The sequence below is a fragment of the Hydra vulgaris genome, chromosome 04, assembly GCF_038396675.1.
Source record: "Hydra vulgaris chromosome 04, alternate assembly HydraT2T_AEP".
Taxonomy (NCBI): Eukaryota; Metazoa; Cnidaria; class Hydrozoa; order Anthoathecata; family Hydridae; genus Hydra; species Hydra vulgaris.
This window is the reverse complement of record NC_088923.1, coordinates 9,920,001-9,945,000: the sequence shown is the minus strand read 5'-3', so window position 1 is coordinate 9,945,000 and position 25,000 is coordinate 9,920,001. Positions and strand designations below refer to the sequence as shown.

The following is a 25,000-nucleotide window of genomic DNA, read 5'->3' as shown; positions in this document are numbered from 1 at the left end:
AGTATTTGTAGAAAATAAAAAAAGAGGCAACCTCATGACAAATGGGACAGAAGCACAAGCTTGGGAGCTAGGTCCAACTACATTTAAAATGCGTTTTTTAATTATGTCTAAAATAGAATGAGCAATTAAGGCCTAAATATGGCATCAGTATTCCATACAAGGATAAATAAGAGATTTAATGAGCTATAGAATAGACTGAAGAGCAAGAAAACAGTAACACCATGCTGTCTTAGAAGAGAGATCACATTCAAGATCAGCTGCTTTTTCTAGGCAATTAAAGTCTCATAAGTTTTTTGACCAAAGTATATGTATGTCTCATCTAGCAAAAACAGGCACTGTAAAAAAATAGAGACACTTACCAGGAGTAAGATTGTTAGGAAGATCATTTATATAGATGAGAAAAAACACAGGAGTGAAGATGAACAGCTTTCATCATCCAAGGCAAGAAACAATGTAACGCAGGTTTAAATCTATGCCAGCCTATTAATGAAAAAGAAGTGCAAGGCTGTCCTACAAAAATTTTCTGCTTTCCTCTAAAGTTTTTGCCAAGGAAGTTTTGTACAAGGCAGTAGCCGGATGTTGCCTGAGACTTTTATCAAGACACTCTCAAGCTTATACTCAACAAAGAATCTCAATGCAGGGTTTATTTAAAGACAGAATTACAAGGTAACAAGACTTCTGCCAGGTTATACTTGATTACATGTTACTGTACTGATCACTCTTTTTCAATGTTTAAGATAGATTTCAATTGCTGAATGGCATCCATCTACTTCTATATGAATGTGGCCAACCTTGAAATCTTTCTGTTCTATTATGATGCAGTATTTCATGTTCAAGTCTAATAGGGCATTAGGCGGTTTAGCATTCCTATTTTAATAACCAAACCCATCACTTCATATAATAATTTTTTTTTGGAATTTTGTAATCCAACATTTAATCCAATCTTTCATGCCTAATATAGCATGAAACATCTTTTTTTTTCTTTTTTTCTTTTGTAATATGGTTTGCTTATGACTTGCTATTGAGAGTTTCATTTGCATGCATAGTTCATTTGTTACATAAATCTTTTGTGGGTGTGTAGGAAAGCCAAGTTTATTTTATCCATCACTTTTTTCGAAATTGTCCTTGATACCTTTTTTTTTATTATGCTTTTTCCTAAAGACTCTAATATTGTGACATATTTTAAATGAGTTTTTTTGTGCAGAAGTGCTTACCTGAGAGATAGGCGTTTCATAAGGTTTCACCCAATCAAGTTTTCTAAGAATATAAATAATTAGGAATATTAAAAATGCCTATTGTATCTTAAAGGAAGAGAATCTTAAACTCATAAAATTGGTTGGAGGATTGCACAATCAGTTATACTTTATTGATTTCATGATTTCAAGACACTTTTAAAATTAAACTAATTTTATGTACCCAAATTATTATTATTTTTTTTTGCAAGTATGAAAAAATCAATTTTTTTTTCTTCTTTTTCTTTTAATTAAAGCGCACATTTTGATAGTTTAAGTGCACAAAAGCATTAGGAATTTACATCCTTATAAATATATATATATATATATATATATATATATATATATATATATATATATATATATATATATGTATATATATATCTATATATATATATATATATATATATATGTATATATATATAAATATATATATATCTATATATATATATATATATATATATACATATATATATATATATATATATATATATATATAATTGATTTTTTGACGAGATTTAATAAAAATAACTACATGATTTTTACTACTAAAAGTTTCATGCGTTTAGCAATCATCAGGTAAAAAATACATGTATTTTTTACCTGATCATTGCTATATATTCATTTAATATATAAATATATAAAATGAATATATATATATATATATATATATATATATATATATATATATATATATATATATTCATTTAATATATTTATTTTTTGTTTAGTACATTTAATGTTAAATCACAACTTTTTTTTTTAGATGAAGAAGAGATGGACAAATGTTACTTGAACATTAGAAGCAGGTACTTAAAATTTTTTAGCCTAGATTAGCTTCATATTAGGAAATCATATTCCAAGATTCTTATTTATATTTTGATTTTTTGTTATAGTGATGATGACAATTCTAGCTTGGGTTCTAATCAATTGTAAAAACTAATTTTTACTTTATTAAATTTTTGTTGTTTTTTGTTAAGGAGAGAAACTAAAAAAATTTTTCTTTAATTTTAAAAAAAAGGCTGTGTTCGCAAGCTTCTTTACCACTATTCAATAAAGTATTATATAATCCAAATGAAGACCAGATTAATGAGTTAATTGCTGCCAATGAAAAGTTAAATGGAACTGTTACAGAAATGAAGGTCTTTATTAATATAAAGTATTTTTTATACTTAAAACTTTATCATTTAAACTTATACCTATGGTCATTATAAATGTTAAGTATTTACAACTATTTTTAGTTATTTATATATATATATATATATATATATATATATATATATATATATATATATATATATATATTTATATTTATTTAGGAGTATATATATATATATATATATATATATATATATATATATATATATATATATATATATATATATATATATATATATATATACATACGTATATATACATATATGCATATGTATATATATTTATATGTATATATATGTATGTATATATGAATATACATATGTATATGTATGTATGTATGTATGTATGTATGTATGTATGTATGTATGTATGTATGTATGTATGTATGTATGTATGTATGTATGTATGTATGTATTTATGTATGTATGTATGTATGTATGTATGTATGTATAATGACCATAGTCATTATAAATATATTTGAAGTTTAAAGTTACATGTCATTTTGGTACTCATGAGCCATATATATTTAAATTTAAAAAGTACCAATCAAAAAAGTGTTCAAAAAACACAAATAAAAAATAAAGTTAGTTCTGACAACAAGTAACATAGTGAAAAAAAACCACTTGTGTCAATAGAAGGAATCTGTTTTTATGTCTACATTTAGAAATTATCTCACTCAAGTACTTATTGAATAAGTTGATATCTTTATATATTAGGATTTGATATTGCACAATATCTAGTTGATGTGTTGTATGCTTCACAGTGTCTGAGAGTTTTTCACTTAACTATGGGATTTAAAATAGCTTCTTTCAACTTCCAGATCTGCTCTGAAAACTCAATATCATTTTTTTTATTTAAGTAATAAATTAAATAGATTATAAAATATATTATTTAAATATAATATCCCTTTTCTCTCTTCCCCCAGATATAAGCTAGCGTGCAATCCCTATTTTTAAATTTTCATTTAAGAATTTAATATTTTGACAATCATTTTTACATTTCTTCAACTTGCCTTAAAATAAAAATGATAATTACATTAATTTCTATGAATATATATATATTATATATATATATATATATATATATGTGTGTGTGTGTGTGTGTGTGTGTGTGTGTGTGTGTGTGTGTGTGTGTGTGTGTGTGTGTGTGTGTGTGTGTGTGTGTGTATCTTAGGGGTGTTCACATAACCACTGGAAAAAAATTTTTTTCTCTGATCTGAATGCACACTAGTTTATTTTGTGCCAATTGGCATTAAAATTTACTGTGCAAAAGATAATTAAAATAAATTATATATATAGCTATAAAGTATATAGCTCAGCACATGCTTTACAATTTTGCTTAACTTTATTACATAGAGCTTTTTCAGGAAAAAAATCAAAGAATGAAAAAAAGAAAAGGTTGCTGCACAATCCCAAACCACCAGTCAATAAGCAGCACTTTTTTTGCAACAACAAGTTAAAAGGTAGTTGATGTATAAGCTGAAGCCCCCGGCAGCAGGTTATTTCAGTGTAACATCACAGTGCTTTTTAACACTCATTTATAGTTGTGCATGTGTATATAGTGAATTGAAATTTTAATCATGGCGATTATAAATATTTTCCTATATGTTGTTTTAAAGTAACATACATTGTCACTTCTATTTCACTCCATTTCCACTTCTAGATTTATTGTACTTAAAGGAATAAGTATTAATAGGTATAGGTTAAATGTTTTGACATGTAACAGAATGATGAATATAGTTTATTAAACTCCTAGCAGTCAATTTGACTTGCTCACAAAAACAAGTTGTTGATTCTACAGCATGTGTAGTTTGGGATAAATGCATCAGCATTAGAAAATTGTTAAAACCTTTATTGTTTAAACTGGAAAAATACGGAATTGTTGGTAAACTTTTTTCTTGGATAAACTCTTTCCTTTCAAATCGTCTGCAACATGTTATTTTAGGAGAAACAATATCTGATTGGGTTCCTGTCATTAGCGGTGTTCCTCAGGGTTCTGTTTTGGGACCTACTTTGTTAATTATATACGGTTAATGATTTGCCTTATAAGATAAACAATGTTTGTAAAATGTACGCTGATGACACAAAGATACTTGCCACAATTGAAAGCAAAAAAGACTGTAAGTGACTGCAGAGTGATATTAATTGGGTTACAGAATGGACAAGAATATGGCAAATGCAACTCAATGAAAGCAAGTGTAAAGTAATTCATTCTTAGGAGTTCTAATTTACTAAAATTTGATTATTATATATATAACCTTAGCAAAAACCAGAGAATTAAGCTTGAAGTAATAACAACTGAATAAGATTTAGGTATAGTATCGTCATCTGATCTTAAATTTCATGATCAAGTCACAAAAGCATCATATAAAGCTAATCGAATACTTGGAATTCTAAAAAATATATTTATATCTAGAAATGTTATTATATGGAGTAAACTTCATAAAGTTTATGTGCAACCACATTTAGAGTATGCAGTGTCAATATGGTCACCTTATTTAAAAAAAGATATTAAAATTTTAGAGAAAATTTAAAAATGTGCTTCAAAGATACCACACAATCTTCATAACCTTAATTACTCTATTCGCTGTTCTGCAATTAAATGCTCATCACTAAAAAAAAGATGCTAACGGGGAGATCTAATTTAAAAATACAAACTAGAGAATTTTAAAAATAAAGTAGTATGGCACAAAGAAACTATGAAAGTCTCTCCACGAGCTGACCAACGTTTACAATACCGCAAAAAAATCATAAGAACTGTGCTCAACAGTATCATTTCTTTAACAATAGAGTTGCTTCGATTTGGAATTCACTACCAGATGATGTTGTCATGCAGCAAAGCACAAACTCTTTAAAAAATAGCTTGGACAAATACATTAAACAAAATTTAAACTTTATAATCTAACGAAACTGCAAAGTAAAAATGCAGTCCCGAAGTTACTATAGCTTTCTCATTTTTTGGCGTTTGACGTTGTTGCCTTCAACAGATGAGATGCTTTACACAAAAAATGTGTGTAACTTAAGTTACTAAATACTAATATACCTATATATAAGTTATACATAGCATATGTATATATATATATATATATATATATATATATATATATATATATATATATATATATATATATATATATATATATATATATATATATATACACAGTGGTCGGCCATCACATTAGGACCGGCTGTAATTTTTTGTAAATATCGTGTAAAAATAAATTTTTGGCAAAAAGAAAAATAATGGTGTAATTTAAAGCTTGTTCCTTTATTTATAAAGTTATACTTGATGAAAAATAAACAAATAAAATTAAACATTTTGAATATTTATTGGTTATTACAATAAATTATATAAAATATATATTAAGTATTAATATTTTGTAAAACCGCCTTTATTTGCAATAACTGCTTTGATTCGTCGTGGCATGCTTGCAATTGAACTTTTTATAGTTTCTGTCAACTCTGGGTTATTGTGCCAGATCCTGATAATATATTCCATAAGATCTTGCTTGTTAGTAAGAATTTTTTTTCCAACATCTCGCTTTACTATTTCCCAAATGTTTTCTATGGGGTTAAGATCAGGTGAGTTGCCTGGCCATGGCAATACATCTACTTTTTTCTGTTTTAAAAAAGCCACAACACTTTTTGCTGTGTGGCAAGTTGCACCATCTTGCATAAATATAAGATTTTTGACATTTTTGGACTTCTTTTGAATTTTTTTGACATTTTTAGACTAATCTGCCATTTGAGGTAGCAACTGGTTCTCCAGAACTTCTTTATACTGGTCCTGCCTCATTGTGCCAACTACTTTGTAGAGACGCCCTGCTCCTTGCCCACAAATGACAGACCAGATCATTACTGAAGCTGGATGCTTGACTGTTTCCACAATGCAGCCAGGATGAAACTTTTCGTTTGTTCTATGACGAACAAAAGCTGTTTTGTCCATCATTACTTGAAAAGTTGATTCATCAGAGAAGCAAATCTAAAATAATGCTTATTTTAAATTATAATATTTATGAATATATTTAAAATATTTTACAAATATGAATGCGAATAAAAATACTTTTTCCCAATCCTCAACAGACCAGTGACGATAGTTTTGAGCCCACTCCAGTCTCTTTTTTTTCATGAGTGAAGTCAGTTTTGGTTTCTTGGCTGGGCGGTGACACATCAATCCCTCTTCCTTCAGCCTTCTGCGAATGGTCCGGTCTGACACAGCAATACCAGCTTCATGGATAAGCTTAGTCAATACATTTTGTGGCTTTTTTCTGTTTTCCAGGCATATATTCTGGATAATACGATCCGCTCTTGGTGTTGTCTTTTGTTTAGAAGGTGGTCTCCTTCGGCCAAACTCTTCCCCTGTATCAATTTTTTTTCTCTTTCGCATTACGGTTTGGTGAGAAACCTTTACAATTTGTGCAACTTTTCGCTGAGAATATTTTGTATTCTGTAAAAGACATCTAATTTGACTAACTTTTGTTGGTGTCATATCACATTTTTTAACCATAGCTGAAAATTTAAATTAATAACTTTAAAAAAGACTACTATTTGGTGTCTTTACATAAACAGGAAAAAAAACATATAATCCTTTATTTAAAATTAATAACTTACTGATTATTATTAAGTTCAAAAAAAAAAAAAAATTAAATAAATCACAGATGCTTGAAATTAAAATAAATCATATTTAAACTTCAATCAAACTAGCAACTAAAAATAACCTTAAATTGTCCAATATGCACCAATTTGATTATGACAGGTGATTGCTGACAGCCAGAGTTTCCAATTGATAAAATTTTTATTAAATATTACTAAGAATAGAAATAACTTGACATGTAACAAAAAAAAATTTCATATTTATTTTCTCATATGCGGGTTTAGCAACATATTTGAAATAAATTGTAAAAAAAACGTGTGGTCCTAATGTGATGGCCGACCACTGTATATATATATTAGGTATATGACAAAGAAACTTTTTTCAAAATTTTAATTTTCCTGATGTTGCATTTGATGAACTTTTACCAATAGATCACTGTTTTGAGGTTTATTTGATTGGATCACAAAAAAACCTCCCGCATCTAGCACCTCACCACTTTTAACTTTTTCGATTTATCACTTGATTTTGTTCCCAGTTCTTACTTCCTTATGCTTGACTTTGATTTTTAAAACTGTAAATATATAATATTGTATATTGTATAGTTGTTCATATCATTCAAACAATTTGTCCTAATATACCACAGGTAAAACAGGATATGAGCGACAAATTGTGTAAATTGCCTTCCAACAGAGATTCTTTGATGAATTGAAAGGACGACATGATCGACTAACAAAAATATCCGAGGAATTGATGAATCTTTGGCAGAAGTTTAATTTTCCTGTTCTTTCCAAACAACAAATGTCTGCTAATGTTGACAAACTTATCACATCTTTTGAGAAACACAGAAAGCGACCAAATGCAGTATTTGAAGAAAATCTGTTCGATATAACAATTGGCTTTGTAGTGAGGACAAACAACTGTACAAAGTACAAATTGAATTAGAGGGCAGGGTGGGATATACAACTATGAAAGTAGCTCCTATGTCAACAATCCATCCATCAAAAAGGGCCAAAAGCACATCAGAACCCTCGACAAACCAAGCGGTTATCTCCGTACCACTTTCCTGCGATAGTGAGGATTCTGAGGAAGGAAGCAGCAGTGGTGACTGGAAGGCAGTTCCAGGAGAATCTCCCAGAAAGCGTGCAACACGCCAGTCAATTAAGTCTGCTGCCTAACTAGGGTCTAGTCACTCTTAGTCAACCAGAAAAACGTCACAGGTGCTTCAAAGTCTGGCTGAGGATGGAGTTTGTGTCCCAACACCATCACAGTCTGGAGTCTGGCGTCGAACAATCAGATATGCAGAACAAGTTAAGAACTGCCTCATGGAACTGACCTCTGAAGAGAATTTTTTTTGCATTTTGATGGTAAGAAAATTGACAAGACTGTGTACCAAGTTGTGTGCTTGAAAAATGACAAAAGAACATTAAAACTTGGCATTTTGGTTTGTGATAGTGGATCCTCTGCAAATATATATAAAGCAATACAGGACCAACTTGATGATTACAATGCATGGAACAGTATTCAGATGATCATCTCTGACACAACAGCTGTAAATACTGGTGGCAAGAATGGAGTTGTAGCCAAGCTTCAGAAAACATTTCGAAACAAGGGATTCAATGAACCTCAATACATCGGCTGCCAACACCACATTCTTGATCTTATTCTACGACATGTGTTAGATTTCTTTTTTCCTATAAAGTCACAGTCGCCTAACATTAACTACAAATTTGTTGATGAGATAATGGAGCATTATGATGATTTAAAAATGCCTACAAGTGCACAGCAGTGGTAGCAGAGTATGAGAACATTGGCTGGAGAGATGACTTTAAATTTCTTTTTCAGCTTTGTGAAGCATACAAGTTTTACAAAAATGAGGAAAAATGGCCTTGTATCAAATGGCACAAGCTGCCATCACTGCACAGTGCCAGGTGGAACTCAAGAGGCATTTTTGCGCTTTTGCGCTCATTCTTCCAAACTGGCGAGAACAGCTGAGGATAACTTGCAATTTTGTTGCAACTACATGGTCGCGGACCTGGTTTTTAAACCAGCACTATCCAGATGTGGCTTATGAAGACTTGCTGTTAGCAATATCCCAACTTAAGTGTTCCAAAGCTGTGAAATGCTTCTCTACCCACTGGAAGAAGGAACCATCAGTGCTTGATGTGCCTCGAATTAACATAGTAGCCAAGAGAGCTGTAAAGTTGATGGAGGATGTTCGTTCTTCTTGCAGAACAAGCAAATATCTTAACTGTAAATTTATTAATACTAATACACAAATCTAAAAGATTATTAACATCACTACAAATGCTGTAGGACAGTGTAGGTACTCATTCTCATGTATTTCTCATGTGTATTGTATATAAAGCTGACATATTATAATTAATAGCCTTTGGGCCGCTATGTGTTGTATGGTTAAATGTGAAACTGTCTTAGGTGCGGGAAGTTTTTTCAAGGTATGGTGAAATCAATGTCATTTCTGTGGTTTATAGGCAAAAGTTCATCATTTAGAACCTCAGGCTAATTGATTTAAAATTTATCATATACCTAATATATATATAAATATATATATATATATATATATATATACATGTATATATATATATATATATATATATATATATATATATATATACATATGTATATATATTATATATACATATATAAATATTATATATGCATATATATTCATATATACATATATATTCATATATATATATATATATATATATTTATATGTATATATATTATATATACATATATATTCATATATATATATATATATATATACATTATATATGCATATATATTCATATATATATATGTTATATATACATACATACATACATACATACATACATACATACATACATACATACATACATACATACATACATGCATACATACATATATATATATATATATGTATGTATGTATGCAGGTATGTATGTATGTATTATAGGAAATTCTTAGTTTTCTGATGCAGTTTGTAAATGAGCAAAAGTTCAATAATGAAGTAATCTATACTTATTTGTTTATAATTTGTTTTAATTTTTTCTTCTTTATAATATTTTAATAGTTTATGATGTTAAAAACTTATAAGTTTATACTTATTATTTTGTTAAAATTTGTTTTTTTAATTTCAATTGCATTATTAAAACATTAAATATTTTTATAAAAGCAACTGCAAGGACAAGTGACAAATATGCTTGGTCAATGGCATGATATTTCTGAACTTCATCAAAATGAAGTAAAAATTTGATTAATCTTTGAAACTTTTTATTGTTTAATTATCAAATTATTTAAAAAATTTTATTAGCAGTTTTATTGACACAGTTGTTGGATTTTTTTAGATGGCAGCTTTAAAACAAGAAATGGAAAACTCTGCTGAAAGAATAGAATGTTTGGAGTATCGGTTTACAGAACGAGTCAATGAAATCGAAGAACTTATTGACTCCTGTACCACTAGAGTAAATTTATTTTACTTATATTTTTAAATATTTAATATCAATATAGGTATGATGGTATCTTAGGTATTTATTTTACATTTATTTGAAAGTTGTTATTGTGTAGTATATATTATTATTTAATATTATTTATGCATAAAGATCATTATTATTATTTTCTTTGATAGTCTTAATATTTGTTAAGGTAACTAAAATGGAGCATCTGCAGCAACAACATCAACAGTTATTATTTTCGTCTCCAAATTATTCTGATGGAGGACTTTATGCACAAACTGTTCTAACAAAGTTTCTGAGTCTAATAATTTCTTTATTTGCTGTATTACTAGTCATAGCTTCGACACTCTCAAAGTTTATATTACCATTCACTTCTTCCAGGTTTGATGTTTATTTTTGTTTTTTAATTAGTGAAAAATCAGTTATCAAACTTTTTTCATTTAACACTGTGTTTTATCAATAAAGACTAAAGACTCATCAGAAATTTTCTGATTTTCTGAATTTCATCAAACACAGTGTTAAATGAAAAAAGTTTGATAACTGATTTTCTACTAATTTAACTAATATAACTTGTCAAATTTTGTGCTGTGTCACTTTTAGAAAGTTTTACAAATATTTTTATACCAAAAACAAAAGCATTCAAATTAAATACTTTTATTAATTATTGCTTTGAAAGTATCTAGGAGAGCTAATATTTTAAATAGCATGCAACCAATGACACATGGAGTCATGCCTTTATGGTAAAAAAAATCATGCCTTTATGGTAGAGGTAAAAAAAATCACTTTTATGTATTATTAATAAGAGATTACAATGGATAAAACTGCACTAAGTAGTTTTGTCTATTGTTCTATGAAATCGACAATGGTCAAAATGGTCAAAAATCCTATGTACTATGAAAAAATGTCCTAGGAAATGACGAGTTGCCAAAAAGATCATTCATCTTGGTAAATGAGATGACATATCTAAATTTCATATTTGGCTTTAAACAAATAGTATTCATCTGCAGATTAGCAGAAGAACTGACGTCCAACCAATGCTTAGTGCCTGATGTCAAACATGGTGGTAGTTCTGTAATATTGGGTTGTTTTGGTTCTGCTACATTAGGAAATATACATAAAATAGACAGGCTAATAAAGAAAGAGCAATAACGCAGTGTTATTAAATAAGAAATGTTGTCACCTAGAATTAGTAAACATGGCACAGAAATTATTTTCTAGCTGGATGTGCTAAAAGTTATTGATTGGTCACAGACAAACAGTTTCCAAACTCGAAATCTATTGAAATTGTATGGAATGAGCTAGACAAACAGGCGAGAAATGGGTGTCTCACATCTAAAGAACATTTATGAAACATTCTTAATGTATAATGGTCCTAAGCTTAAGTGAATGCATTACATAATTTGGTTAATAGGATCTCTAGTTAAGCAGTTATCAAAAGTAAAGTTATCAGTTATCAAAAATAAAATTTGTTCTTTATCTAAGTTACAAAATGAAAACTTGGAGATGCTATCTGTAAAATTAAAAAAGCATGTTTCTTAGAGAATAAGTCTTGCAGTTAACATGCCTCAAACTGGGTTCGAGAATATGTAATAATGTTGCAAGATGAAAAGTTCTGAAATTTTCAAAATTGGCTGTAACTTGATCAATTAATTGTTCTTATAAATATATTGCGCAAAGATTTCTTAAATGTTGATGAGTTTGAATTATATTGCAAAATACCTAAACAAATAATTTTTTGTACAACAACAAGTCTCCACAGTACACAAACTTTAAATGCACTATATCCATAATACATAAACTTTAAATGTATAGTAATTCTATATCCAAGAAATTAACTTTGACAATTGATGTACTTTTGGAAGGTAGGCAGTCTAAAATAGAAAATAAGAGATTTTAAAATTTAAACAACAAAAATGTCAAAATTATGATAAATTAGATGCACCTTATTGTAAGATCAGATTCAAAAGTATTTTATAAGAAAATGATCTTTGTGAAAAATCTGGTCAAATTATAAAAATGATAATAATGTAAATATAAAATACATTATTTTTCCTATACATTAGTTGGTTGCTTTCTTTTTTCAATATTGCATGATGATCACCACCACATAGACAAATTATCTAAATAATTTTTAAGATTCCCTTTTCTAGGCAAAGTCAGGAGAATATAGTTGTCAATTGGTTTACTATTGGGTCATTACTCATGGATTTTTGCTTATGCCTCCTTTAACTATGTACTTTCTGTTATCTTCTAATAATTCTGGGGTTAGCTGGTAGTATGGTTTTCAGAACTCTGTGGTAGCTCTAAGAAAAGTTCCATCAATAGCTATAAATAGAGTTATAGCGTTGTATAATGTTGCATTAGTTTCAGTTCATTCTGTTAATGCTTTCATTCACACTGTTAATGCTCCATATAATGGAGCATTAACAGTGTCTTGTTGTGCATGAAAAGGGCTTTTAGTGTGCATTGTTAAATCCATATAAAGAGATCTTTTACTTTTGTGGTTTTCAAAATAACATTTTATCCATAGAATCATAGTTCTTGTAATATTTATATTAATTTATAAATATATATATATTTATATATGTATATATATATATATTTATATATGTATATATATATATATATATATATATATATATATATATATATATATATATATATATATATATATATTTATATGTAATATATATATATATATGTAATATATATATATATATATATATATATATGTAATAATGTAATCTTCTCCATACATTTTCCTTTTACATGTATCTGGTAACATCTTTAAGATTATTGAAACCTTCCTTTCCAATCGTAGTAAAAAGTTGTCCTTGATGGACAGCACTCTTCTTCATATCCTGTAACTTCAGGGGCTCCTCAAGGTTCAATTCTTGGCTCTAAACTCTTTTTAATTTACATTAACAATCTTCCAGATATTTTCACATCTAATGTCGCACTGTTCACTGATGATACTACCATTTATTCTTGTCATGATAAGAAGCTCACAGTGGCTGGTGAACTTTAATTCAGATAAAACTCAATTTTTTCAGCCAATCGTTATCGCAATAATTTAGATCTTCCTTTATTTATGAGTGGTAATGTACTCAATGAGTTATCTACCCTTCATCTTCTAGGATTAACTTTTACTTCTGATCTTTCTTGGAAACCATATATCATATCCATTGCAAAATTAGCATCTGCTAAGGTTGCATCTCTTTATTAAGCTTGACACTTTCTTGATCCGGGTTCTATTCTCTATCTCTATAAATTTCAAGTCTTAAATCCGTCCTTGTATGGAATGTTGTTGCCATATCTGGGGCAGAGCTTCTAATGATGCTCTTTCTCTTTTAGACAAAGTGCAAAAATGCATTGTAAACATAGTTGGACCTGCTCTTGCAGCCAACCTCCTACCAGTATCACATCGTTGTAATGTGGCTTCTCTTTCTCTTTTCTACAAATACTATAATGGGCACTGCTCTAAAGAGCAAGCGTCTCTTGTGCCATCTACTAGAATTAATTCTTGTGTTACTCATCATTCCATTAAGTCTCATCCTTTTTCTGTGACATTCCTAAGTGCTCCAAAAATTCTTATTCATCTAGTTTTTTTCCTCGAACATCAGCTCTTTGGAATTCGCTTCATTCATCTTGCTTTCCTGATTCATATAATTTGCAATCTTTTAAGTTGTCTGTCAATTGTTATCTTGCTCTACAATCTTCATCTATTCTCTTCCAATAACTTCCAACTCTAATAGTGGTAGCTTGCAGCCTTGATGGAAGCAAAGATGTTAAAAATTTATATATATATATATATATATATATATATATATATATATATATATATATATATTAGGGTGGTTCAAAAAACAACTTTTTTTAAAATAGTCTGCTGCACTTAGCTAAATGTATTCTATATAATACAAAAACACTAGGTTTAAAATTTTTTTGAATAAAAAATATTTTTACTGCAATTATTTTTATGTAAATTGATTATTATTTTTGAAGTTTTTATATAATTTTGCTTCTTTTGAGTACGAGGTTGACATACTTTAGAAAAACTTTTTTTTCAAATTATTAGGGACAAATGCAGGAAAAAGACCGATTGTTTAAGGAAGGAAAAATTTATAAAAAACAAACGATTAAATACTTATTCGAATCAAGAAATGAAAGATATTGATTGAAAAAAGAAATAAAAGTTAATTGATTGAAAAGTCACTTTCTTAACTCAAATTCTCAAGGGCTTTATTCCGATTTAGCTCATTCATTATGAACAAATTTAATGATATTTTTATAAGTTTATTTTGCGAAGAATAGTGGAAGGCAATATAGACTCTAAATAGTTATTAAAAAAAAACTTTAATTTTAAATTAATAGCAATAAATGGATGCAAATAAGGACCACTGATGCAGATTGTCTAAAGTTAAAAAGTGGTTCCATTTAAATCGTATTCTAACTCTACAGTTAAAAAACATTTTAATTGCGAGTTAGAATACGATTTAAATGGAAATGAAGTTATAAGATTAAGATGCAGTTTATGTAAACAATTTGAGAAACGGACTAGTCAAACAAAATTGTTTTCCATGACCATTCTTATCTATTGAAACGGCAGAGAATTCCAATGCTGTTGGCCTGAAAAAATGTATAACAGACACTTTTACAAGAGTTGGTATTACCAATTCTTATAAACATCTATTGGGTATAAACCTTGATGGAGTTAACGTTAATCTAGGAGCTTATGCTGGTTTAGGCGCATTACTAAAGGAAGGTTTTCCTTGGCTGAAACTTTTAAAATTTTATTAAAAAGTACATTGAATGAAAAAGCAATATATAGAAATATCATGGGTATTTGATAAGGTTACTTAGATAAGAAAACTTACTTAATAAGAATTTAATTATCATTCTTGTTTGTGATTGTGCGGGTTTTCGTAAAAATGTTAAGTTTTGACATTTTATCACAATAATGTTTTCGTCATTTTTAATAGTTTTTTATAACTGTTTCAAATTTATAGGTTGTTTTGTTAGAGTTTTTTATAATTTTTTTTACTGTTAAAAATTTATAGAAAATTAAATATTCTAGTTGTTTTAAACAGTTTAAAATATGTAAATAAAATAGAAAATGAAATAATTAATTAAAAGAAGATTATATCAAGTTCATTGATTTTACAAAAATACAGCCGTTAGATTTAATGCAATATAATAATAGTAATAATGTAAATTATAACTAAAGCTACTTTACAACCGCTGAACGTAAATGTTATGACATCTTATGCAAAAATGAGACTTATTATATATGTTATTATAAATAAGTTAAAATAAATAATGCCCCCTCCCCTCCGGCAGGAGTGGAGGAGGGGTTATGAGCAACAAAAAAATCGCGATTAGATTTTTTTACGTTAGTTCAGGCCCTGTATATATATATATATATATATATATATATATATATATATATATATATATATATATACATATATATATATATATATATATATATATATATATACACAGTATTGGACAAAACGAGTGCAACCAAATAATGCTAATTTAGTTTCTTTATATAAAAGTGCTGCATTTTTTCAATTTAGAGAAATAACTATGTAACTGTTTAGAGACAAAGTTCTTCAAGTTTTATTCATCACAAAGTTCATTATTTGTACACGAAAATTAATAAATTAATCAAAAGTATTAAAAAAAGTTGATTTCCTTCTGGACAAAACAAGTGCAACTCGACAAAATGTTGACCAAGCTGTATTTCGCTATCAATATTTCGTGGCGAATCCTTTGTTGTCGATCACAGTCTTGCATCTTCGAGGCATAGATTCGATCAGGTGATCAATGAAACTTGGTGGAATCGCTGCCCAGGCCTTTTGGATTTGTTCAAACAGTTGATCCTTATTACAAACACCTTCACGATTAATTCTGCGGTTGACGATCTCCCACATGTTCTCGATACGGTTGAGATCCGAAGATTGAGGCGGCCAATCTATCACCGATAGGTGGTTGTCTTGAAACCACTGCTTGACTACTTTTGCAGTGTGTTTCGGATTGTTGTCTTGCTGAAAAACCCATTTTATTGGCATATTCCATTCAGCATGAGGTAACATAACATCTTTCAGGATATTTTTATACATGAAACGGTCCATTATTCCATCGTTTCGATGTATTGGACCTAGACCGTTAGCAGAAAATAACACCCCCAGACCATTACATTGTCTCCACCATGCTTCACAGTTTTATGGCAAAAACGTTAATTGAGGCGTTTTTGAGCCGGTCAACGTACACGGCAAATGTCATCGCTACCAATGATGTTGAACTTTGATTCATCACTGAACAGGACAGTTCGCCATTTCTGCACAATCCAGTCAATATGAGATGTAGCAAACAGGAGTCTTTTCTTCTGGTTTTTTAGTGAAATCGGTTTAGTGAAGCGGTTTCTTTGCAGGGCGTCGAGAAAACAATCCGGCTTCAACAGCCCCTCGTCTGATTGTTCGGTCCGATACAGGCAGCTCTAATTGCTTTTGTATCTCGACTGATGATATCCAGGGATCCTTCATGATGGATCTGACAATCATAGAATCCTCTCTAGAAGTGGTGGAACGCGGTCTTCCACCTTTGTCATCTGCTGCCAACTTCCCCGTAGAACGATATTTGGAACATAGTCTTGATACGGTCCATTTTTTCACGCGATATTTATCACAAATACTTTTTTGTGACATTCCGCTTACGTAATCGCCAATAATTTTCTTTCTTAGTTCCAATCCAAGACTGTCGGGAGCCATTATTGCACTTGAAGTCATAAAAATAATAAAAATAAATAATCACGCTTCTCAAGGCTTACCGTGTTACATTTACCTTGTGATGATACAATAATGCTCTGTGGAACACAACGTCTTGGTTGGATATGGACTGTATTGATGTAATGAAACACTTGTTGTATTTCACTTCTTGTATTGATGTTCTACGATAAAACACTTTGATAAAACTCACTTCGATAAACTGTCTTGATAATACTGACTGATTGACTTCCATATACTGACTGAGTTACATGTCGATTTACATGTCTCTTATATAGTAAAATGAACCTGTGTGAACCTGTTCTGGAAGATTCTAGATGCTTCTTTTCGATGCTTCTGGAAGCTTCTGGATGCGTCTGGATGCTTCTGAATGTTTCTGGATATTTCTGGATGCTACTGGATGCTTCCAGATGCATCTTCTGGAAACTTCTGGAAGCTTCTGCATGCTTCTGGAAACTTCTGGATACTTCCTTTAATTATTTAAAAACTTCCGTGACGTTGACACGGATCAGACTTAAGAAAATAAAACAAACCAAATAAGTTGCACTTGTTTTGTCTGCTGCAAAATGACACTTGTCAACAAAATTCTGCCTGTGTGCTGTCACCTGTCAGCTGATTGCTCATGTCATGGCATGCTATGACTCCAGACTCCTGAACTGTTTGCTGTGGTAGTATAGTTTGTTTTGTTTTTAAGACATGTAAAATTAGGAACACTTTTTAGCATTGTTCGATGTTGGTTGCAAATGTTTTTTCCAATACTGTATATATATATATAAATATTTATATATATATATATATATATATATATATATATATATATATATATATATATATATATATATATCTTGAGCAACGCAATAGCAATAATTGTGAACATATTTTAAAGAAAAACATGATATTTTTTAATCTTGACCTTTTTCGTAGTTAACATACTACATTTACAAAAGATAAAATTACAAATTTAAAACTCTGGATTTAAATATAAAATCAAAATTTTAAGACATTACAGAGAAATATTAACAGACAAATAGAATTGTTATAAACCAATAAAAATTATAATACAAATTATAATACTGTATATAGCAAAAAATTCAAATAAAATATAAGTAAATTAAAAAAACAACAACAAAAAAACTAGACAAATTTATATTATAATGAACAGCTTGTTTATTTAAAGATAGGTTTTCCTATTTAATATGGAGTACTTCTTTAATTTTCAATTTTTTTTTTGTTAGAAGCAGTATCCAAAATTTTAAAACAATTATGATTACTTAGATTTTTAAAATTAACAGATGAAATTAAATGCTTATAAACATTAGATTGTTTGCCACTTATAAGATGCTCATGAATCCGTGTTGTTAAGTGTGTGGAGGTTTCAATATAACTGGCATTACATCCAGCACAAGAAAATTTGTAAATAACATTGGATTTGAGCAGCTTAGGAAGTGGATCTTTTATACATAAACTGTTTTGTAATTTGTTGGTAGTGAAAATTAAATTAATTATAACATCTTTACAATATTTTTTTAATGATTTTATTAACTTTAGATTTAGTAAAATTTGAGCAAAATCCTATAAATGGAAGCTTATAATATCTTATATTATGGTTATCAATACTATTTATCATGGATGGATTTAACTTTTTATCTACAAATAATTTAATTTCAGTGTCAATTATTTTAGGTGGATATATATATATATATATATATATATATATATATATATATATATATATATATATATATATATATATACACAAACACACAGTGGCTTGCCATAATTATTAGACTTAGTGAAAAAAACTAGAAAAACACCACTAAAGACTTGCTCCTCACTTAATCTTTTTCTCTTTCATTATTTTTTACTTTGGTAATGTTGCTAAAGATGTAATTTTATTAATAGCAACATTGCTCATATCTTTTATTTTCATTCTTACTATATGTTGTCAGTTTGAACAGGACATTGCATAGAACTGTTGTGTGAAGTGTTTCTTTCTACAAACAAAACTATTGTAATACCTCGTTGTGAAGACTATTTTGTGACTAACAATAATACTTTATTAATCACTAAGGTATGTATATCTTAATACTCACATTTTTTAAACAAAAGTATATAAAGTTATTTTTTTTTTGGATAAGTACACAATCTTATTTAATATTACCTTCTTTTTTTAGCAATGGGGAGGGCATGTGATATATCTCCACAAAAACTTGGTGAATTTCAAGATTATTCAAAAATACAAGCATGTCACAATATATGATAGCTGAGATATTTCTCAATATTTCTCAAAGCACAGTGAAGAGAGTGAAGCAAAAACTTGATTTTGACATACCTTTACAAGGAAAACAACACCCAGGACTGACAGAAAAATTAGGAATATTTATCTACAACGAAAAAAACACCCTGTCAACTTATTGACCAAGATTGCCAATGAACAGGGAATTAATATTTCCAAACGTACAGTCCAGAGACGTCTAAAGAATTTGGTTTAACTTCACGTCGGCCAGCATGTAAACCAAAGTTAACACCCATTATGGTGAAGAAATGTCTAAACTGGGCAAAAAAGTGTAAAAACTTCACAGAGGATGACTGGAAAAAAGTAATGCTGTATAAAAATCTTTAGTTGTAAAGTTTAGCTTGATTTTGGTATCTTTTTAAACCTTATTTGTGTATGTTTTGAGGATTGTTTTTCAGATGAGAGCAATTTTCAGGTCATGAGTGACAAATTTAGCTTTGTTAGAAGAAGAGTGGATGAAAAATTTGACTCAGATTGCATTGTGCCAACCGTAAATCCTACATATGTCATGGTACATATTTCAAGGTACTAGAAGGTACTGGCTGCATATAGTAAAAGGGTCAATGAGACAAGATCAGTATAAGGAAATTCTTAATGGTAGACTAATACCACAGTTGGCACAATGGTTCCCAAATGAAGAAAAATACATTTTTATGCATGATGGAGCACCATGTCACAAGGCTAAAACCATTACAAAGTTTTAGAAAGAAAAAAACATTGGTGTCTTGGATTAGCCTGAAAATTCTCTGGATTTAAATCCAATTGAGAATGTATGGGAGCTATTTAACAAGAAAATGGCCAAAAGTACAATAACAATGAAGTAGAGGTTGATTGAAAAACTAATATATGTATGGAACCACAGTGAAGAGCTGCAAACAGCGATTAAAAAGTATATTTTGAGCTATGGCACATAGTAAGCGTAATTGCAGCAAACAGACATTATGCAAAATATTTGCTATTTAATTTTTTTCATGATTTTTTAAAATTATTTTCTATTATTATCTGTTAAATATGCAGTATTGGCCGTTAATAACATTCCATCATGTTATTGTAGTATGGATATAAGTTTGAAATTACATATTTTAAAAATTAAAAGAGATTTTTTCTTCAATTTTTTTTTCTTCAAAAAAATCAAATAATTACTATATAAATTTATTATAAAGTAATAATAAATTAAAAAAATTAAAAACTGAAATATTGAAATGAAAACAAGTGTTCATATGTATCAAAAAAAAAAATGTGGCTAAAATAAATAAACCACGTCAACAAAATTAACTAACTATAAGAACAAAAAAAAATTATAATACACAAAAAATGAAAAAAAAAACAAAATTAATATTTTGTTGACAATCCTTTAGCTTTTAAGCATTCATTGATCTGTTTTGGCATGGAATTCACTAAATTCTTAGTAATATCTTTTGGAACATTATTTAGTAATTTTGTTACTTCTTCTTTCAGCTGGTCTAGATCTTTTATTTTAATTTTACCAAGATTGTGGTCTTACCAAGACCACAAATTCTCTATGCAATTGAGATCTTGACTATTGGCAGGCCAAGACATAACTTTAATGTTGTTTTCTTCAAACCATTGCTTGCAAATCTTAGCAGTATGACATGGAGCGTTATCTTGTTGGAAGATAATTCCCGATGGAAGATAAAAAACAGATGATTAGCGCATCGATTGATACTTTTATGAATATCTATATTTATTTAAAAGAAAATATGATATACTCATCAATTTACACTTTTTATATTTGAAATGAGTCAAACAATCATTGATTTATTATCAATCAAAGTCAAATAATATCAAAAAAATCATGATGGATTGTTATTAATGGTCAATACTGTATGTATTTGTTCTTGAAAAAATATTGATTTTTATTTATCCATAGTAAAATGTCCTTAAATGATATAAAATTGTCCGCGAAAATCATATTTACTACATAATTTTGTTTTTTTCTTGTTAAGTCTAATAATAATGCAAGCCACTGTATATGTGTGTATATATATATATATATATATATATATATATATATATATATATATATATATATATATATATATATATATATATATATATATATATATATATATAAAGTTTACTAAAGCATTTTTTTAAATTATTTTTAATGATGTTTAGTAAATTATACTTTTTATTGTCACAGTAATTAAGCTGTTAAGTGTATAGCGTTTATCGTTAAGTATAAATTTAGGAATATTTATCCTTTGTTTTCATTCTAATAATATTTTTTTTTAATCTGTTTTAATTCCCAAACAACAAAAATTTTGTGTAAATATTTTATAACTCAGAGAAATAATGGCACCCAAAGCCAGATTAAGTATTAATAGGGGAAAGTAGGGCAAGATGGCAAACGGGGCAAGATAGCCTTTCATATAACAACTCAACAAAAAAACAAAAAAATGGGTGGAAACAAAACTTTATTTATATCTTGTGTTTCAAAATACCAATTGGTTTTTGAAACATTTTAAACATAATTTTATACTCTTAAGTTTAATTTGTACGCTTAAAAAGTACCTTTTTTAAGTTAAAGAGTACATATTGTTAAGTGTCTATTGGATGTTACTTTTATAGGGAATTTTTTTTGTGACACACGTTTCTTTTGTGTTACTTTAGTTAGAGTAGTTGGTAGTTTTTTACAATTTTCCAAATTGGAGCCAGGAAGTGCATAGTCATCTTGCCCCAGTCTTGAAACGTCATGCAGGCAATGAATCGTATGATAAAATAAACATACTGATAAAATATTATTGCTTTATAATTGATAGTTTTGCAATAACTCAGGGTTTTCAAAACGTTCACCATTTTGCCCTGTCTTTCCCTACACAAATTATTGTTGTATTTGGTACAGGAAAGCAGTTTCTAGTTATTACCAACCAACAGAGGTAATAACTAGAAATACCGTCTATCAACATTAATTTTATTTATTTTCAACGAGTTAAAATTGGAACTGTTAGCAAGCTTCAAATCAGATTACATGATAACATTAATCAGGAAACACTATTAAGAACTATTAAGAAGAAAATGATTACTTAGAAAATAATGAGAAAAATGTTATAAAAATAAAGGCAGCAATGCTATTTTAATATTAAAAAAACAAAAAACTTTCAGAGTCAGGTGAGATGAACTATTAAGAAGATGATTTCATTAATTAAATAGAATCAAATGATGAAAATAATGACATTACTAATTTAAAACTACCTCTGTTGCTGGTAAAACCATCAGAACAAAATATAATGTGTTACAATACTTAAGATCTTGCACACTTTATCTAGCCTAAGATATAATTTTTTTTAAATAAGTTTGTATATATATGTGTGTGTGTTTTTGTGTGTGTATGTGTATATATATATATATGTATATACATTATATATATATATATATATATATATATATATATATATATATATATATATATATATATATATATATATATATATATATATATATATACATGTATATGTGGTAGTGGTGTAGTGGTCAAGCGCTTGCTTCATAAGCAAGAGGTTCCGAGTTCGATCCCCACCACATCCCTGGTAGTGCCGCGCTCAACTTGTTTTTTCGCGCAGCGGCCTTGTTTGTCAAGGTTCGTGTTTCGGAGTTATAGAGTTGAGAGAGGGTTATAACCACTATTAAGTAGCCTCCTCATCTGTAGTGGCCTTCTCGGCCTTGAGGAGGTGAATAACAAAAAAAAATATATATATATACATATACATACACATACACATATATATATATATATATATATATATATATATATATATATATATATATATATATATATATATATATATATATATATATATATATTGGGTCCATGCTTGATCTGGCTATAAATCCATAACTAAATATAAATCCATTATTAAAAACTATTAAAATTGGTAATATACTTATTTCACTAGATAATAAATGACTTGTCTGAAGGTCAATTTTATGGTTATTGAATTGTTTGTGCCATTAAAAGTGGTATTTTACCGCCTAAACTTCATTTATTACAAAACAGGCCTGTTTCACATTCAAGATGGTTAACTACTGCTAACAGAATATGTAGAATATGGATCTCTAAACATGGAATTCAAGGTAAAGGTTTAGAAAATGGAAGATCTATCTCCAAATTTATTGTGGGTGTTTATTTTCCTTGTTGCTTTAAGATTAATATTTAATGTAGTTTACCAGCTGCATTAACTTAAGTTTCAGAAAGCAGATTTTGTTAAAATAGTATCGCCCTATATTCAGGGATCAGCTTGGTTTGAGGTCTTCTATCAAGTACATAAGCAGTTATGAGGGATAGAAAGTGTTATTATCCAAAAATGGACAATCACACCTCCTATCCCTCAGACATATGAAGTGTGATAAGAAAGGGAGGGTTAAAGACAACTAGTATGTACGAGGCTATTTTGTTATGTAACAGAGAAATGTCAAATTAACTCAGTTTTATGTTTTTAATATTTTAAAAAATTTAGGACTTAAGGACTCTAATTTAGGGATTTGTTGTTAGGAGGTTGATTATCTAATAAATAATGCTTGCATATGCAGAAGGGGCTTGGTTGTTTAAAGCTTACAGGTGCATACAACGGTGAAGGGGGGTCATAAATCAGTGGTTTTTCTGCTTCTATACTTTATGTATATTTAGCGAGCGTATATTACAAACATTTTATTGTTCTAACACTGAAGAGTATAAAAGTGATTCTTTTCCCAGGCAAAGAAAAACTCCTGTTCTGAACTTTAATGCTGAAAAATTGGCACACCTGATATCATGGAAGTCACCGAATTATAAACCATTCCTAACTAACTCTCTAATAACTTCTAAAATCAAGGTGTTTTTATCAAATTCTATGTAGATGCCAAATTGGCCATGTCATAAACAATCTGTTGAATGTTGCATAAATCAGGTTACAGAAGATTCAAGTAGAGCATACACTCATGAAAAGAGAGAAGGATATGTCTGAGCTTAAGAGGCGAATAGAAAGTTAATGCCTAAAATTAACAGTAAACAAGACCTTAAAAATTTGACACATGTTTTTGTAGTAAATTTATAATATTTATTGAAACAATTCGGTATTTAAAAAAATATATATCTTGCTGTATTTCTAATATCAATACCAATAAAATTATTGCACAATATTTGGCCAAGCTGTATTTAAAATCCGTTGAAAAATATTTTAATATTTTTAAATTAATCTCTATCTAATTTTATTTTTATATTGACATGCATCTAAAAATTTAAAGTCTAATTTTAAAATAAAAATTTTCCTTTTAAATTTCATACAAGTTCTTAAGGAAAATATATTCATATCAAAATTAGTTTTTATTAATTTATATCCGAAGTGTATATACTTATCAAATACATATATATATATATATATATATATATATATATATATATATATATATATATATATATATATATATATATATATATTATATATATATACACACACACACACACACACACAC

The 25,000-nt window shown here is 28.5% G+C and overlaps 1 protein-coding gene across 3 annotated transcripts in view; it reads left to right on the top strand.

The window, feature by feature from the left end:
• LOC101236545 (transmembrane and coiled-coil domains protein 2) overlaps positions 1 to 25,000 on the top strand; it is a 51,455-nt gene that overhangs the window by 22,590 nt on the left and 3,865 nt on the right. For 2 of the 3 annotated variants that reach the window (XM_065795393.1, XM_065795395.1), the window contains 7 exons: positions 1,999 to 2,041; positions 2,129 to 2,164; positions 2,254 to 2,374; positions 9,943 to 9,996; positions 10,162 to 10,230; positions 10,334 to 10,450; positions 10,632 to 10,822. In XM_065795393.1, coding sequence (XP_065651465.1) covers positions 1,999 to 2,041; positions 2,129 to 2,164; positions 2,254 to 2,374; positions 9,943 to 9,996; positions 10,162 to 10,230; positions 10,334 to 10,450; positions 10,632 to 10,822 — 631 coding nt within the window. The remainder of the gene's footprint in view (positions 1 to 1,998; positions 2,042 to 2,128; positions 2,165 to 2,253; positions 2,375 to 9,942; positions 9,997 to 10,161; positions 10,231 to 10,333; positions 10,451 to 10,631; positions 10,823 to 25,000) is intronic. The other variant, XM_065795394.1, reaches the window with a different exon arrangement.